The sequence below is a fragment of the Salmo salar genome, chromosome 07 (genome assembly GCF_965601325.2).
Source record: "Salmo salar chromosome 07, fSalSal1, whole genome shotgun sequence".
Taxonomy (NCBI): Eukaryota; Metazoa; Chordata; class Actinopteri; order Salmoniformes; family Salmonidae; genus Salmo; species Salmo salar.
This window is the reverse complement of record NC_138297.1, coordinates 57,100,001-57,117,372: the sequence shown is the minus strand read 5'-3', so window position 1 is coordinate 57,117,372 and position 17,372 is coordinate 57,100,001. Positions and strand designations below refer to the sequence as shown.

The 17,372-nt window shown below is 49.9% G+C and overlaps 2 protein-coding genes across 2 annotated transcripts in view; one reads left to right on the top strand and one right to left on the bottom strand.

The window, feature by feature from the left end:
- The window catches only part of snd1 (staphylococcal nuclease and tudor domain containing 1), a 320,313-nt gene that overhangs the window by 136,794 nt on the left and 166,147 nt on the right, over positions 1–17,372 (top strand). The window lies entirely within an intron of this gene.
- On the bottom strand, positions 13,753–17,182 carry LOC106576481 (leucine-rich repeat-containing protein 4-like). Its single transcript, XM_014153686.3, has one exon. It carries the CDS (start codon positions 17,121–17,123, stop codon positions 14,313–14,315), a length of 2,811 nt encoding a protein of 936 aa, XP_014009161.2. The 5' UTR covers positions 17,124–17,182; the 3' UTR covers positions 13,753–14,312.

Below are 17,372 nucleotides of genomic sequence, written 5' to 3'. Positions count from 1 at the left end.
GTCTCCCTCTGTGTGTCTCTCTCTCTCTCCGTCTCCCTCTGTGTGTCTCTCTCTCTCCGTCTCCCTCTGTCTCTCTCTCTCTCCGTCTCCCTCTGTCTCTCTCTCTCTCCGTCTCCCTCTGTCTCTCTCTCTCTCCGTCTCCCTCTGTGTCTCTCTCTCTCTCCGTCTCCCTCTGTGTGTCTCTCTCTCTCCGTCTCCCTCTGTCTCTCTCTCCGTCTCCCTCTGTGTCTCTCTCTCTCTCCGTCTCCCTCTGTGTGTCTCTCTCTCTCCGTCTCCCTCTGTGTCTCTCTCTCTCTCCGTCTCCCTCTGTGTGTCTCTCTCTCTCCGTCTCCCTCTGTGTGTCTCTCTCTCTCTCTCCGTCTCCCTCTGTCTCCCTCCGTCTCCCTCTGTGTGTCTCTCTCTCTCTCCGTCTCCCTCTGTGTGTCTCTCTCTCTCCGTCTCCCTCTGTCTCTCTCTCTCTCCGTCTCCCTCTGTCTCTCTCTCTCTCCGTCTCCCTCTGTGTCTCTCTCTCTCTCCGTCTCCCTCTGTGTCTCTCTCTCTCTCCGTCTCCCTCTGTGTCTCTCTCTCTCTCCGTCTCCCTCTGTGTCTCTCTCTCTCTCCGTCTCCCTCTGTGTCTCTCTCTCTCCGTCTCCCTCTGTGTGTCTCTCTCTCTCTCTCCGTCTCCCTCTGTCTCTCTCTCCCTCCGTCTCCCTCTGTGTGTCTCTCTCTCTCTCCGTCTCCCTCTGTGTGTCTCTCTCTCCGTCTCCCTCTGTCTCTCTCTCTCTCCGTCTCCCTCTCTCTCTCTCTCTCCGTCTCCCTCTGTCTCTCTCTCCCTCCGTCTCCCTCTGTGTGTCTCTCTCTCTCTCCGTCTCCCTCTGTGTCTCTCTCTCTCCGTCTCCCTCTGTCTCTCTCTCTCTCCGTCTCCCTCTGTCTCTCTCTCTCTCCGTCTCCCTCTGTGTCTCTCTCTCTCTCCGTCTCCCTCTGTGTCTCTCTCTCTCTCCGTCTCGCTCGCTCGCTCTCTCTCCCTCCCTCTTCTCCCTCTTTTCTTCCTTGCTGGAAGCACTGTGCTGATTCTTACCTAACTCACACTGAATCAGAATACCTTTTATAGCACACTGACTTAAGTAGTTACCTTGTTAAAACATTTTCTCTCTTCTTAGCATGCCAACTTTGAAGTAGATTGCTAGCACTGTAGGAGGCGTTTTGTCAGATGAGCTCCCCACCGCTCCAAAACTGCTCCAAATGAAGTCGTTGTTTTGTTTTCTTCACCTTCTCTACTGACCCAGAGTCATCTGTTCACTCCGAGACGCTCTGCTTCAGAAACCCCCAGCCCCTGGGGGTCGTGTTTAAAATGTGTGTAGCTACCAAGGGGGGCCTTCTCTTTCCCAGTGTCGCTCGCTCGCTCTCTCTCTCTCTCTCTCTCCTACCCACCCCTCTTTCTCTCTGCTTCTTAAATGACGTGGTGAAATGGATGGCCCTGCAGAACAGCAGCGGTAGCACTAGCAGCGGTAGCACGGTGGTGGCAGGGCGCCTAGCGCGTAGCACGTGGTGGCAGGGCAGCGCGTAGCATTAGCAGCGATAGCACGGTGGTGGCAGAGGCAGCAGCAGAAGCACTAGCAGCATTAGCACAGTGGTGGCAGAGGCAGCAGCAGAAGCACTAGCAGCATTAGCACAGTGGTGGCAGAGGCAGCAGCAGAAGCACTAGCAGCATTAGCACAGTGGTGGCAGAGGCAGCAGCAGAAGCACTAGCAGCATTAGCACAGTGGTGGCAGAGGCAGCAGCAGAAGCACTAGCAGCATTAGCACAGTGGTGGCAGAGGCAGCAGCAGAAGCACTAGCAGCATTAGCACAGTGGTGGCAGAGGCAGCAGCAGAAGCACTAGCAGCATTAGCACAGTGGTGGCAGAGGTAGCAGCGGTAGCACGGTGGTGGCAGAGGCAGCACTAGCAACATTAGCACAGTGGTGGCAGAGGCAGCAGCGGTAGCTAACAACGTTAGTGGAAAATCCATTCTGCTAAAGCAGGGGGCACAGAGAGTACCGTGAACATCCATGCTAATGTGGTACAACGAGAGCAGAGGGGGAGTGCATGGGCAAATTCATTGTAGATTCCGGAATGAACTGTGTGTGTGTGTGTGTGTGTGAGTGTGTGAGAGAGAGAGAGACTGTCTACCCTGACAGCTCGCTACGATAAGCAGAGGTCATAAAAACACTCTTCCATTGTCTCTGGCCAGTGGCAACACAGACACACTGTTTTTCACCTTCCAATAGAGCAATAAAGTCTCCCTCCAGGACCACAACTGGTTCACATACACTAGGTTGGTTACAGTAACAGTCAGGTTAAATTGGATTTGAAATTGTTTCTTGTTACAGGAGTCTGATCTCCCAGATTGAATATTGTTTGATGGTATCTTTTAAAGGCTCGCCTGTTGGCATTGCTGTTAAGATATGTTTCTATTGAATTCTTTAACAACCAATCAAAGCATAAGCCTGACAGTGAACCAATGAAAATCAATCAATACGGCCCCATCTGATAAAACACACCTCAGAAAAACAAGTCAGTCTCTTCCTCTTTCCTTACCCAACCGCTCATCCCTAGGCCTCAACCCCCAACCGCTCATCCCTAGGCCTCAACCCCCAACCGCTCATCCCTAGGCCTCAACCCCCAACCGCTCATCCCTAGGCCTCAACCCCCAGCCGCTCATCCCTAGGCCTCAACCCCCAGCCGCTCATCCCTAGGCCTCAACCCCCAACCGCTCATCCCTAGGCCTCAACCCCCAGCCGCTCATCCCTAGGCCTCAACCCCCAGCCGCTCATCCCTAGGCCTCAACCCCCAGCCGCTCATCCCTAGGCCTCAACCCCCAGCCGCTCATCCCTAGGCCTCAACCCCCAGCCGCTCATCCCTAGGCCTCAACCCCCAGCCGCTCATCCCTAGGCCTCAACCCCCAGCCGCTCATCCCTAGGCCTCAACCCCCAGCCGCTCATCCCTAGGCCTCAACCCCCAGCCGCTCATCCCTAGGCCTCAACCCCCAGCCGCTCATCCCTAGGCCTCAACCCCCAGCCGCTCATCCCTAGGCCTCAACCCCCAGCCGCTCATCCCTAGGCCTCAACCCCCAGCCGCTCATCCCTAGGCCTCAACCCCCAGCCGCTCATCCCTAGGCCTCAACCCCCAGCCGCTCATCCCTAGTCCTCAACCCCCAACCGCTCATCCCTAGTCCTCAACCCCCTACCACACACACACACACACACACACACACACACACACACACACACACACACACACACACACACACACACAATAGCAGGGATCCTCACACACAGCAACAACTCATCATGTCAACCTACTATAGTGTGTAGCCATCAGTAATTGTCTTTTACTCCCAACAACATCGTTGAGTCACGTTGACTCACAGCCACGACGTGCAGCCAGGCGTGCTCATAGTGGAGCTTGTTGTTTGAGTTTCATTCATACAACTGTTATGAACAGATAGGCCCTGAGTCATCACCAGTGTTGTTTTAAAGGTTGTCATTCATTATAGTATTAAAGAATGTTTATTTCATGTTTTATAGAATTGTTATAAAATGTTGGTCTATAGTCTAATCATTGGTAGTAGTATGTTTGTTTATCATTTCTCTTGTTTGGAATAAATTGAATTCTAACGACCTGTTATATTCCAATAACTAGGACCCTATTGAGTCATATCCCCCTTGACTATAGAATCATATATAGAAAGATATTGAATCATATAGAAAGATATTGAATCATATAGAAAGATATTGAATCAGGAGCTGTTATTTCATGAACACATTGTTTGGTCATTAGAATGGACCAGCACGCTATGTTCCTCTATCCTCATGTGGGTCAACAATTCATTTACATTCAAAATCATATTTCTCCTAACCTTACCCTAACCTTAACCCGTAACCCTAAACCTAACCCCTAAACTTAAAATAGTCTTTGCCCTCATGGGATATGTCCCCACGAGAGAGCATTTTCCTTGTACTAAAATCCCACAAGGATGGTACATCCCCACAAGTATAGAAGACCCAACCACACACAACCCCTACAACCACACACAACCCCTACAACCACACACAACCCCTACAACCACACACAACCCCTACAACCACACACAACCCCTACAACCACACACAACCCCTAAAAAAACACACAACCCCTACAACCACACACAACCACGCACAGCCCCTACAACCACGCACAGCCCCTACAACCACGCACAGCCCCTACAACCACGCACAGCCCCTACAACCACGCACAGCCCCTACAACCACGCACAGCCCCTACAACCACGCACAGCCCCTACAACCACACACAACCCCTACAACCACACACAACCCCTAAAAAAACACATAACCCCTACAACCACACACAACCACGCACAGCCCCTACAACCACGCACAGCCCCTACAACCACGCACAGCCCCTACAACCACGCACAGCCCCTACAACCACGCACAGCCCCTACAACCACGCACAGCCCCTACAACCACGCACAGCCCCTACAACCACGCACAGCCCCTACAACCACGCACAGCCCCTACAACCACACACAACCACGCACAGCCCCTACAACCACGCACAACCCCTACAACCACGCACAACCCCTACAACCACGCACAACCCCTACAACCACGCACAACCCCTACAACCACACACAACCACGCACAGCCCCTACAACCACGCACAGCCCCTACAACCACGCACAGCCCCTACAACCACGCACAGCCCCTACAACCACACACAACCCCTACAACCACACACAACCACACACAACCCCTACAACCACACACAACCCCTACAACCACACACAACCACACACAACCACACACAGCCCCTACAACCACACACAACCACACACAGCCCCTACAACCACGCACAGCCCCTACAACCACGCACAGCCCCTACAACCACGCACAGCCCCTACAACCACGCACAGCCCCTACAACCACGCACAGCCCCTACAACCACGCACAACCCCTACAACCACGCACAGCCCCTACAACCACACACAACCACGCACAACCCCTACAACCACGCACAGCCCCTACAACCACGCACAGCCCCTACAACCACACACAACCACACACAACCCCTACAACCACACACAACCACACACAGCCCCTACAACCACTCACAGCCCCTACAACCACGCACAGCCCCTACAACCACGCACAACCCCTACAACCACGCACAGCCCCTACAACCACACATAACCGAGCACGCACAACCCCTACAACCACACACAGCCCCTAGTACATCACCTACCATTTAGTGCCCCCCTCCAGCCCCTAGTGAGAGAGCTTGGGACTATAGCCTTGTTCTGTTCAATGTTCTCTGTCTATATAGTTCAAATAATACAATATCAAAATTGCTGACACTATTCAAACCAATGAGGGTTCAGAACTTTAAAGCCAATTAGCTCAGAATCATCTTTTTGCAGATAGAACCATTATAGTCCCAAGCTTACCAGTGGTTCAGTCCATTACTGGTTATCAGCTTTTCCTGTGTATTGTACTATACTGCCCCACCCCCATCCCACCCTACACCTGTAGTTGGTGCAGCCCTCCAGGCACAATCAAGGAATTCATTCTTTCCCTGTTCTATCTCTGGCTGGCAATTTTCATCATGTTCCGTTTTCTCTGTATCTCTCTTGCTCTCTCTCTCCCTGTCTGTCTCTCTATTTTCCCCTTCTCCTTTTCTATCTCCCCTCTTTTGATATTTGTTTATTCTATTCCATTTAATATTTCACCAACATGCTTATCCTGCTCCACCACATTTCTCCTGCACTTTCTTTCTGCTGATCCGTCTGTTCTGCCCGCTTCTCTCTCGCTCTCTCTGCCTCCATCTTTCCTCTTTTGCATTTTTCTGATTTTCTACCCTTCTACTTTTCCTGTTTCTCTCTCGCTCACTCTTTCTCTCCCCTTTTTCTTTCTCTCCCCTTTTTCTTTCTCTCCCCCGTCTCTCATGGCTTCCCTCATTTTATCTCCCCTCCAAGCTTTCCGCTTCTCCCTCCCTCCCCTCTCTCTCTTTTTCTTCCTCTCTCCATCCGTCAGAGTCCTGTGAGCTGTGGCGGACACGGTGCATGCTGCTTGCTCGTCTCCTTCCAAATGGCTTCCTCAGTGATTGCTAATGAAGCACACGGAGTAGAGCGAGAGCTGCTTCCTTCCTTCCGACGGAGGAGGACTGGCGTTTATGTCGCCCTGGACACGGCCTGCCTGACAGCCTCCAACGACTAGCTAGCTAGCGACACCACGTTAGCTCAGTACAGAACCACTCCAGTATAGATTGGTGTGATATAGCAGAGATATAATTCAGTACAGAACCACTCCAGTATAGATTGGTGTGATATAGCAGAGATATAATTCAGTACAGAACCAGTCCAGTATAGATTGGTGTGGTACTGCAGAGATATAATTCAGTACAGAACCACTCCAGTATAGATTGGTGTGGTACTAGCAGAGATATAATTCAGTACAGAACCACTCCAGTATAGATTGGTGTGGTATAGCAGAGATATAATTCAGTACAGAACCACTCCAGTATAGATTGGTGTGGTATAGCAGAGATATAATTCAGTACAGAACCACTCCAGTATAGATTGGTGTGGTACTGCAGAGATATAATTCAGTACAGAACCACTCCAGTATAGATTGGTGTGGTACTGCAGAGATATAATTCAGTACAGAACCAGTCCAGTATAGATTGGTGTGGTACTGCAGAGATATAATTCAGTACAGAACCAGTCCAGTATAGATTGGTGTGGTACTGCAGAGATATAATTCAGTACAGAACCAGTCCAGTATAGATTGGTGTGGTACTGCAGAGATATAATTCAGTACAGAACCAGTCCAGTATAGATTGGTGTGGTACTGCAGAGATATAATTCAGTACAGAACCAGTCCAGTATAGATTGGTGTGGTACTAGCAGAGATATAATTCAGTACAGAACCAGTCCAGTATAGATTGGTGTGGTACTGCAGAGATATAATTCAGTACAGAACCAGTCCAGTATAGATTGGTGTGGTACTGCAGAGATATAATTCAGTACAGAACCAGTCCAGTATAGATTGGTGTGGTACTGCAGAGATATAATTCAGTACAGAACCACTCCAGTATAGATTGGTGTGGTACTGCAGAGATATAATTCAGTACAGAACCAGTCCAGTATAGATTGGTGTGGTACTGCAGAGATATAATTCAGTACAGAACCACTCCAGTATAGATTGGTGTGGTACTGCAGAGATATAATTCAGTACAGAACCAGTCCAGTATAGATTGGTGTGGTACTGCAGAGATATAATTCAGTACAGAACCACTCCAGTATAGATTGGTGTGGTACTGCAGAGATATAATTCAGTACAGAACCAGTCCAGTATAGATTGGTGTGGTATAGCAGAGATATAATTCAGTACAGAACCACTCCAGTATAGATTGGTGTGGTACTGCAGAGATATAATTCAGTACAGAACCAGTCCAGTATAGATTGGTGTGGTACTGCAGAGATATAATTCAGTACAGAACCAGTCCAGTATAGATTGGTGTGGTACTGCAGAGATATAATTCAGTACAGAACCAGTCCAGTATAGATTGGTGTGGTATAGCAGAGATATAATTCAGTACAGAACCAGTCCAGTATAGATTGGTGTGGTACTGCAGAGATATAATTCAGTACAGAACCAGTCCAGTATAGATTGGTGTGGTACTGCAGAGATATAATTCAGTACAGAACCAGTCCAGTATAGATTGGTGTGGTATAGCAGAGATATAATTCAGTACAGAACCAGTCCAGTATAGATTGGTGTGGTACTGCAGAGATATAATTCAGTACAGAACCAGTCCAGTATAGATTGGTGTGGTACTGCAGAGATATAATTCAGTACAGAACCAGTCCAGTATAGATTGGTGTGGTACTGCAGAGATATAATTCAGTACAGAACCAGTCCAGTATAGATTGGTGTGGTACTGCAGAGATATAATTCAGTACAGAACCACTCCAGTATAGATTGGTGTGGTACTGCAGAGATATAATTCAGTACAGAACCAGTCCAGTATAGATTGGTGTGGTACTGCAGAGATATAATTCAGTACAGAACCACTCCAGTATAGATTGGTGTGGTACTGCAGAGATATAATTCAGTACAGAACCAGTCCAGTATAGATTGGTGTGGTATAGCAGAGATATAATTCAGTACAGAACCAGTCCAGTATAGATTGGTGTGGTACTGCAGAGATATAATTCAGTACAGAACCAGTCCAGTATAGATTGGTGTGGTACTGCAGAGATATAATTCAGTACAGAAAGCACAGGACAGACACCTACTGCCTCTAGGATCCCTCTTGTTGTCCAGCTACACAACTGTGCTTTGTCAGCTCACTACAGCTTAGTACAACATTGGATGATGTGCTATATCATAGGTAGAGCACAGTATGCCAATGGTATTGCATTGGTGTAGGATAATACTGCACAGAAACAGTACAGAACTCTACAGACCAGCACAGCGCCACCATACGTACTGGATGTGGATACCTGCTGGTCGAACATCTCATTCCAAAATCATGGCCATTAATATGGAGTTGGTCCCTCCTTTACTGCTATAACAGCCTCCACTCTTCGGGGAAGGCTTTCCACTAGATGTTGGAACATTGCTGCGCGGACTTGCTTCCCTTCAGCCAGAAGAGCGTTAGTGATGTTGGGCACTGATGGTGGGCGATTAGGCCTGGCTCGCAGTCGGCATTCCAATTCATCCCAAAGGTGTTTGATGGGGTTGAAGTCAGGGCTCTGTTCAGGCCTGTCAAGTTCTTCCACACCGATCTCGAGAAACAGACAACATTTCTGTATGGACCTCGCTTTGTGCACGGGGGCATTGTCATGCTGAAACAGGAAAGGGCCTTCCCCAAACTGTTGCCACAAATTTAGAAGCACAGAATCGTCTACAATGTCATTGTATGCTGTAGTGTTAAGATTTTTCTTCACTGGGACTAAGGGGCCTAGCCCGACCAATTTAAAAACAGCCCCAGACCATTATTCCTTCTCAACCAAACTTTACAGTTGGCACTATGCATTTGGTCAGGCAGCGTCCTCCTGGCAACCGCCAAACCCAGATTAGTTAGTGGGACTGCCAGATGGTGAAGCGAGATTCACTCCAGACAACGCGTTTCCACTGCTCCAGAATCCACTAATTTGAAGGAGTGTCCACATACTTTTGCATATATAGTGTATGTGCTATCTTAATTTGATCACTCTGTTGTTGCAGAGAATTTTCCTGTAATTTCCACCTTAAAATGTCAGACTTGTTTTGCCTTAACAAAAAAATGTATCAACACTTACAAAAATGACCATTAATTATAATCCACATAATAATTGTCTGTTGCTGCAGGATTATTTTCCTGCTGTGATAAACTGTTCATTTATATCTCTCTGCTCTCTACTTTGTCTTTTTCCTTTGGTCTCTCTCTCTCTCTACACTCTCTACTGTCTCGCTCACTCTCTCTACTTTCTCTCTCACTCTCTCTACTGTCTCTCTCACTCTCTCTACTGTCTCGCTCACTCTCTCTACTGTCTCGCTCACTCTCTCTACTGTCTCTACTGTCTCTCTCACTCTCCTGTCTGTCTGTCTCTCACTACTGTCTCTCTCACTCTCCTGTCTGTCTCTACTGTCTCTACTGTATCTCTCACTCTCTACTGTCTCTTTACTGTCTCTCTCACTCTCTCTACTGTCTCTACTGTCTCTCTCACTCTCCTGTCTGTCTCTCTCACTACTGTCTCTCTCTCTGTCTCTCTCTCTCTCTCTCTGTCTCTCTCTGTCTCTCTCTGTCTCTCTCACTCTCTCTACTGTCTCTCTCACTCTCTCTGTCTCTCTCACTCTCTCTACGGTCTCTCTCACTCTCTCTACCTCTCTCTACTGTCTCTCTTTCTCTCTCTCTACCTCTCTCTACTGTCTCTCTTTCTCTCTCTCTACCTCTCTCTACTGTCTCTCTCTCTCTCTCTTTACCTCTCTCTACTGTCTCTCTCTCTCTCTTTACCTCTCTCTACTGTCTCTCTCTCTCTCTCTACCTCTCTCTACTGTCTCTCTCTCTCTCTCTCTCTACCTCTCTCTACTGTCTCTCTCTCTCTACCTCTCTCTACTGTCTCTCTCACTCTCTCTACTGTCTCTCTCACTCTCTCTACTGTCTCTCTCACTCTCTTTACTGTCTCTCTCTACCTCTCTCTACTGTCTCTCTCACTCTCTCTACTGTCTCTCTCTACCTACCTCTCTCTACCTACCTCTCTCTCTTTCTCTCTCTCTCTACTGTCTCTTGCATTCAGCACACTCCAGTGAGAATTGGGAAAGCTACTTTGTGGCTCTCACACACTATCACATCGTCAAACCAATTTCCTGCTCAAACCATCACACCGGAGAAACAATGACAAATTCTGGCTCTCGATGGCGATGAAATGGACTGGATGAAGCGGCTACGCTTGTTTTCCAAGCCCCCCCCCCCAAGTCGCCGCAGCTTGCCCCGCTGTCCCTACCCATGAAGTAGCCACAGCACAGATCACTGCTGACACACACACCCACATGCATACGCACACACACCCACATGCATTCGCACATACGCAGACACACACACCCACATGCATACGCACATACGCAGACACACACACCCACATGCATACGCACACACACCCACATGCATAGGCACATACGCAGACACACACACCCACATGCATAGGCACATACGCAGAGACACACACCCACATGCATACGCACACACACGGGCATGCTCGCATATGCAACAAAGCAAGCGCACACATTTCACTGTCAGTCTACACCTGTTGTTTACCAAGCATGTGACAAAGAACATTTGATTTGACACACCACAGTGCCCGTCAGATGCTGTCCCTTAGCCAGCCCTGCACTTTGACACACAGTCCCTTTCTTAAGGCAAGCCGTGAGTCACCGGCGGTAACTGAGAGAGGGGAGAGGGGGAAGGAGCGAGAGAAAGAGATGGGGGGAGACGCATTTTGATTTGATCATGTCTGATCCTTGCCTAAGTGACCAGCGTTGGCCTAAGGTGCACTGCAGAAGCCTGTATTTAACCCAATATGTAGTTGGGGGGGGGGGGGGTCTTCAAGGGTCGATGGTACAAGGTCATGCATGGGCACAACATGTATGGCTTTGTGTTTTGTGTGGGATTGTTTGTTTGTGAGCTGTGTGTGTGTATGTGTGTAAGGGTGTGTAACTGTTTGTGTGCCAGCGATATGTTTGCATCCGTGACAGACACAGTGAATGTAAAACACGTATAAGTAATGTGTGGGATTCAAGTTCTCTAAGTATTTGGGTTTAAGAGAGATTTTTAGTGTGTTTATCAGCTCAGTGGCAGTGTGCATATGGTTGTGTGCATCTGTGTGTAATCTAAGTAAATGTGGGCTGAGTGTGTGAGAGAGGCAGGGATATTTTGACTGTGTGTGTGTGTGTGTGAAGGATATATTAATCAGTTTGCGTGTTGATGTATCAAAACCCCCCTCCTAATCTCTGTCTCTTTGGATTGGAGAGGGCCCCTCTCTCTAAGCCCCCCTCCCTCCTCTCCATCTCTCTCTCTAAATTCCCAGAACCGTCACCCCCACATACACACACGTCACTCTCACTCTGACGGGCCCTGACTGCAGGTTAAACACATCAAAAGCTGCCACAGCTCTCTCTCTCTCTCTGCTATCTCTGCTCTGCCTCAGCTCTCTCTCTCTCTGCTATCTCTGCTCTGTCTCTCTCTCTCTCTCTCTCTCTCTGCTATCTCTGCTCTGCCTCAGCTCTCTCTCTCTGCTATCTCTGCTCTGTCTCTCTCTATCTCTGCTCTGCCTCATCTCTCTCTCCCTCTCTGCTATCTCTGCTCTGTCTCTCTCTCTCTCTCTCTATCTCTGCTATCTCTGCTCTGCCTCAGCTCTCTCTCTCTCTCTCTGCTATCTCTGCTCTGTCTCTCTCTCTCTGCTATCTCTGCTCTCTCTCTCTCTCTCTCTGCTATCTCTGCTCTGTCTCTCTCTCTCTCTGCTATCTCTGCTCTGCCTCAGCTCTCTCTCTCTGCTATCTCTGCTCTGTCTCTCTCTCTCTGCTATCTCTGCTCTGCCTCAGCTCTCTCTCTCTGCTATCTCTGCTCTGTCTCTCTCTCTCTGCTATCTCTGCTCTGCCTCAGCTCTCTCTCTCTGCTATCTTTGCTCTCTCTCTGCTATCTCTGCTCTGCCTCTGTCTCTCTCTCTCTGCTCTCTTATGCTCTTACTGCATGGTGCAGCGCAGAGAGATGAGTATGTCAGCCACTCTCCCTTTCACTCCCTCTCTTTCTGTCTCTTCTCTCTTTCTTCTCTCTCATCTCTCTCTCACACAAATAAATAGGAATAAATAGGAGTAGAGAGGAAATAGAGCCGGATCCCTCTGAGACAATCTTGCACCGTCCTCCCATTACCGACTCGGTTACGTAAACCGGTGACAGAGGGGACAGTGTGTGCCGTTTAACGGCTGCCGGGGCTTGGCCGGTGACCGGGCTGCGGTGACACTACCTCGCCACCAGCAGGTTTTTATTTTTGTGGGATGAGTTTTATACACAGGGGGGTGTGTCCGTCCAGGCTGTGTAAATTATAGACCAATCAGAGTTGAATCACTCAGACACAGTGAGCGATATGCCCTCATCGTCGATACCAGCTCGTATTATTACTGCTTAATAAGATGCCCCCAATTTGTTTTTGTCCAGTTTTTGTCTGATCTTTTTTCTCTTTTCTTGCATTTTAATGAGCTGTGGCGCCGGGGGCCCTGTCGCCCGGTTGTTAATGCTCCGGCGTCCCGCTGAAAGCCAGCGTGCGTCTTGGTAAAGAAAGAGAAGCCTCTGTTCTGTACGTGTCACTCCTTACACCGATAGTCAAACAACCGGCTCTATAAAAAAACACACGCTGTTAGCCAGTTTGAGCCGTCCACAGACGCTAACGACCTCGTGTACATGTCATCTCTCCAGGTTAGGGCCAGGGGGGAGCTAGGCTAGGGCTATGTTAAGATGGAGAGGGAGATTGTTGAAGATGAAGAATGCACAGTTAACGGCGAGACCCACAGCATTTGTCATCATAAAACCGTCGCTGACTGATGAAGCCACAACAGCTGGGGGAATGAAATGAGGAGATGTTTTGGGGGCCACGAGGAAAGCGTGCAGGCTCACATCACCAGGGTCTGTCTCGTACATCCACAAGTCTTGTAGTGAAAAACACCTCTCTGACCGCTTGAAGTCAAGCACATAGAAAACAACCCCCTCAAGTTAGCACACCATATCACACCCTACATCTTCATATCTTTACACACATGCAATCATTCACTGACATGACAGCAGTACAATCTCATACATATCACTGGGGAGCACTTCAAATACCCCTGTATAAATAGAGGCCCTTTAAAAGCTATTTCTCGTGGTTTCCATGCATTTGGAGAACTTCATGAAAACGGGACAAATCTAGTATCCGCTTTGAAATGGGCCACACCTTGATTAAGTACCATGTCATTGACTAATGTTATGCGTACTAAACATAGCTTCGCTCCACCTGCCTCGACACACAGGCATATCAAGTGTTATTAAGAACAGCAGCAGGCACTGTGCTGTGATTCATTCTGTCTGAGTCACCCAGCACACACAGGGTTAAAGTATAGCTGCAGAGTCTTACTGCAGTGTCTGAAGCGTTTGGCTGTTCACTACAGTACGCCAGGAGAGAAAAAAACGTCATCTCTCTCTTTGGTTTTTTTTCTCTCCAAAAATCATTTTTATTGCATTTGTAACATTTGGCACAGTACAAATTCATGGTGCTTTTACAAGATAAACCTGTAAAGATCAAACACTGACCTTTTTTTGAATGTTTTTTTTTCTTAAAGAAAGTCTTCTCAGTATAAATGTTTTTTCTCTTTTCACTGCATTCTCTGTAGCATTGGTTTAAAAAAAATCACACAGAATGCCTCTTTTTTTTTAAAACAAGTCTACCCTCATTTCTCAAAGTCAAGATAGTATGTTAAACAACTCGTCTTTTTAAATAGAAGTTACAAGTTAGAAAATAGTTTGAATGTATTTATTTTTAATATAATATGTTTCTCTATCACCAGCCCATGGTAGTTTCAATAGTTTCATATATAGATTTATTTATAAGCATGTACAACAAGAAATGATCAGTCTTTTTAAGTTTTGCACTCTGTACAAAAAAGAAAGTTCCTGTCCTTTTTTCCCCGTTGTGCATTCTATTGCATGTAGTTATGAGAAGAGAGGGGGGGCTATGGGGATTGGGACGTGGCCGGGGAGGGGGGTTGTGTGGGGGGGCTTTAAATCTGAGTCTCCTGAACCTTCTCCTTGGTGTGAGTTTTTATGACAAAGGGCTCAGGAAGGTTTGTGATGGCGCTGGGCAAGGTTCGAGGGAGAGAGTTCCCAATGTTGTTCTCTGTCCATTTAGCCCCGTGTCCTGCTGGCTTGTACGTGTTGTATTTGGGCTTGAGGGTGCGATAGTCCACCTTGTGATGGTCTGCTTTGTGGGGACTGGAATCCACTTTGGGTTTCTGGTTGCCATAATCCTGTTTGTGGGGGCTGTTGTAGTCTGATTTGAAGACGATGTAGTCCGGCACGGCCTTGGGGGTGTATTCTGATTTGGGTTTGTATTGACTGTTGTCGGGTTTGGATTTGTGTGTACTGTACTCCGGTTTGGATTTGGACTGAGTGCTGTAGTCAAGTTTGTAAGGGCTGTAGTCTGGTTTAGGTCGTGGGTGAGTGCTGTAGTCAGGTTTGAATGGGCTATAGTCCGGTTTGGGTTTTGGATGAGTGCCATAATCCGGTTTGAAGGGGCTATAATCTGCTTTAGGTGTTCTCGGGTGAGTGCTACTGCTATAATCCGGTTTGAAGGGGCTATAATCTGCTTTAGGTGTTCTCGGGTGAGTACTGTAGTCAGGTTTGAAGGGGCTATAGTCCGCTTTAGGCTGCTTGTGAGTGCTATATTCAGGTCTGAATGGGCTATAGTCAGCCTTTGGTCTATGAAGGCTAAAATCTGGTGTAGATTTGTGGGCGCTAAATTCCACGGTAGATTTGTGGGTAGTGTAGTCCATGGTTGGTTTATAGGTGGTGTACTCAGCCTTTGGCTTGTGTATAATGTAGTCTGGTTTGGGCTTGTGGATTGTGTAGTCCCCCTTGTAGTCTGTTTTGGGTTTGGGGAAACCATAGTCTGTTTTGTGGCTGATATAATCCAGTTTTTGGATGCTGTTGTGGTCTCGTATCTCGGGCAGAGTGTGGTCTCGGATCTCGTTGGCAGCAGAAGCTGGTGGCGGCAGGTCCTCCTCGTCCACCTGGATGATTTCCACCGTACGGGCGGCTGCCACCGTGCTCCGCTGCTGGTGGCGCTTCCTCAGCTTGTAGAAGGCGATGAGCATGACGGCGGCCAGCAGCGTGACGGCTACGAAGCAGCCGATGATGATCTTGGTGGTTTTCATCATCTCGTCCAGGCTGGGGACTGTGTCGGGTGGCTTGACCGTGGCGGACTTGGAGGCAGGAACGGCGGACGGTCGGGCGCCTGGCTGGCCCTCGGTATTCTGGAGCAGAACGGTGGGAGTAGAGATGAAGACGGGCTGAAAGAGGGAGGGCGTGGCGGTGGTGGTGGTGCCAGCGCCCTCCGCACCACCTCCTGCTTCTCCTCCTGCCCCCCTACCAGTGTTAGGGGCGCTCGTTGTGGTCTTGGGCTTGGACATCTCCGTGGTGGGTCCCGGCACTTCCACGGTCACCGTGGTGAAGTAGCTGAGGTTGGACGTGTTGAGTTCAGCCGCGCTTACGTTGAGGTAGGCCGAGGCGTTTGAGTTGCCGGCCGCGTTGGACACCATGCAGGTGTAGGTGCCTGTGTCAGCCGCCAGGACGTTGGAGAAGTTGAGTGTGCCGTCGTTGAGCACGGCGATCCGCTGGTGGGCCGAGGCGTGCGTCAGGACAGTCCCATTGGGCAGCAGCCACCGGACCGAGGACATTGGCGCAGTCCGGCAACGGAGCTCCGCTACGCGCTCTGCCGAAATGTTCAAGTCTCTTGGCGCATCGCCTATGAAGGGGGCAGAGCACTGGAGCACGCCGGTCTCCCCCCGGTCCACCTCCACCAGCTGGCGGCCCCGCATGTGGGCCGGCGCGTGGCATCGGCCGCAGCAGGTAGAATTGGTAGGGATGTACTCTCGCAGCCAGCGCGCCAGCCACAGGGCTTCACAGCCACAGTTCCAGGGGTTGTGGTGGAGGTGCAGCTCCACCAGGTACCTGAGGGGGGAGAACAGGTCGTGCGGCAGGGAGCTCAGGTTGTTGTGGGCTAGGTTGAGCTCCACCAGCGAGCTCAGGTCGTCAAAGGCATTGCGCTCGATCACCCCAATCTGCGAATTCATCACCCACAGCTTCTTGAGTGAGCGGAGGCCCCGGAAGGAGCCTGGCTTGATTTCGGAGAAGAGGTTCTCCGAGATCTCCAGCTCCTCCAGGCCCAGCAGTGGGCTCAGATTGGGCATCTCACCCCGGATGTTGCACATACCCAGGTTGAGGTACTTGAGGTTGTGCAGGCCCTCGAAGGCGCCATCGGAGATGAAATCCAGCTTGCGCAGCTCGCCCAAGTCCAAACGCATGAGCGAGGGCACTCGGTTGAAGGCATACGAAGGGATGCTCTCGATGGGGTTATTCCTCAGCCATAATTCCCTTAGCTTGGACAGGTACTCAAAGGCACCACTGGGCACCCCAGTTAGCCGGTTGTCAAATAGCTCCAGCGTGTTTAGGCTGGTGAGGCCATTGAAGGCACCCACCTCAATCTGCCGGATAGCGTTGCGGCCCAGCTGCAGAACCTCAAGGTGGTGCAGGTGTCGGAAGGTGTCGGCCTGCACCTCTCCAATGGCGTTCTCCATCAGGTTGAGGTGGCGCGTGTTGGCGGGGATGCCCGGGGGCACGCGAGTGAGGCCGCGCCGAGTGCACACCACCTTGCTCAGCTGGCTACTACACGAGCACTGCGGTGGGCACCCCTGAGGCCCTGGCACTGCCGCCCCCGCCATAGCCAGAGAGGCGCTGCTCCACGCTCGCGCCATCAGGAACACAACACAGAGCAGGGTGGCTCGACGCACAGCTACCCGCCCCAGGAGACTCATGATGTGGCGCGCTCATAATTCAGCATCGTCCGGGGGGGAGAGGGCCGGAGGTGGGGTTGGGGGGGGGGGGGGGGGGTTGGTTGGCTGATTGGGTTGGTAGTCGAAAGTGGGAGGGGGGTGGGGTATAAAGAGGGGAGGGAGGGGGGTTGGTTCTTGAGTAACCAGGAGGGGGCTGGCCCTACCCTGGATTAAGCAAGACTCTGGCTCTCTTTTCCATGGACACTACTGGAGGGGGGAGGACGACTGCTC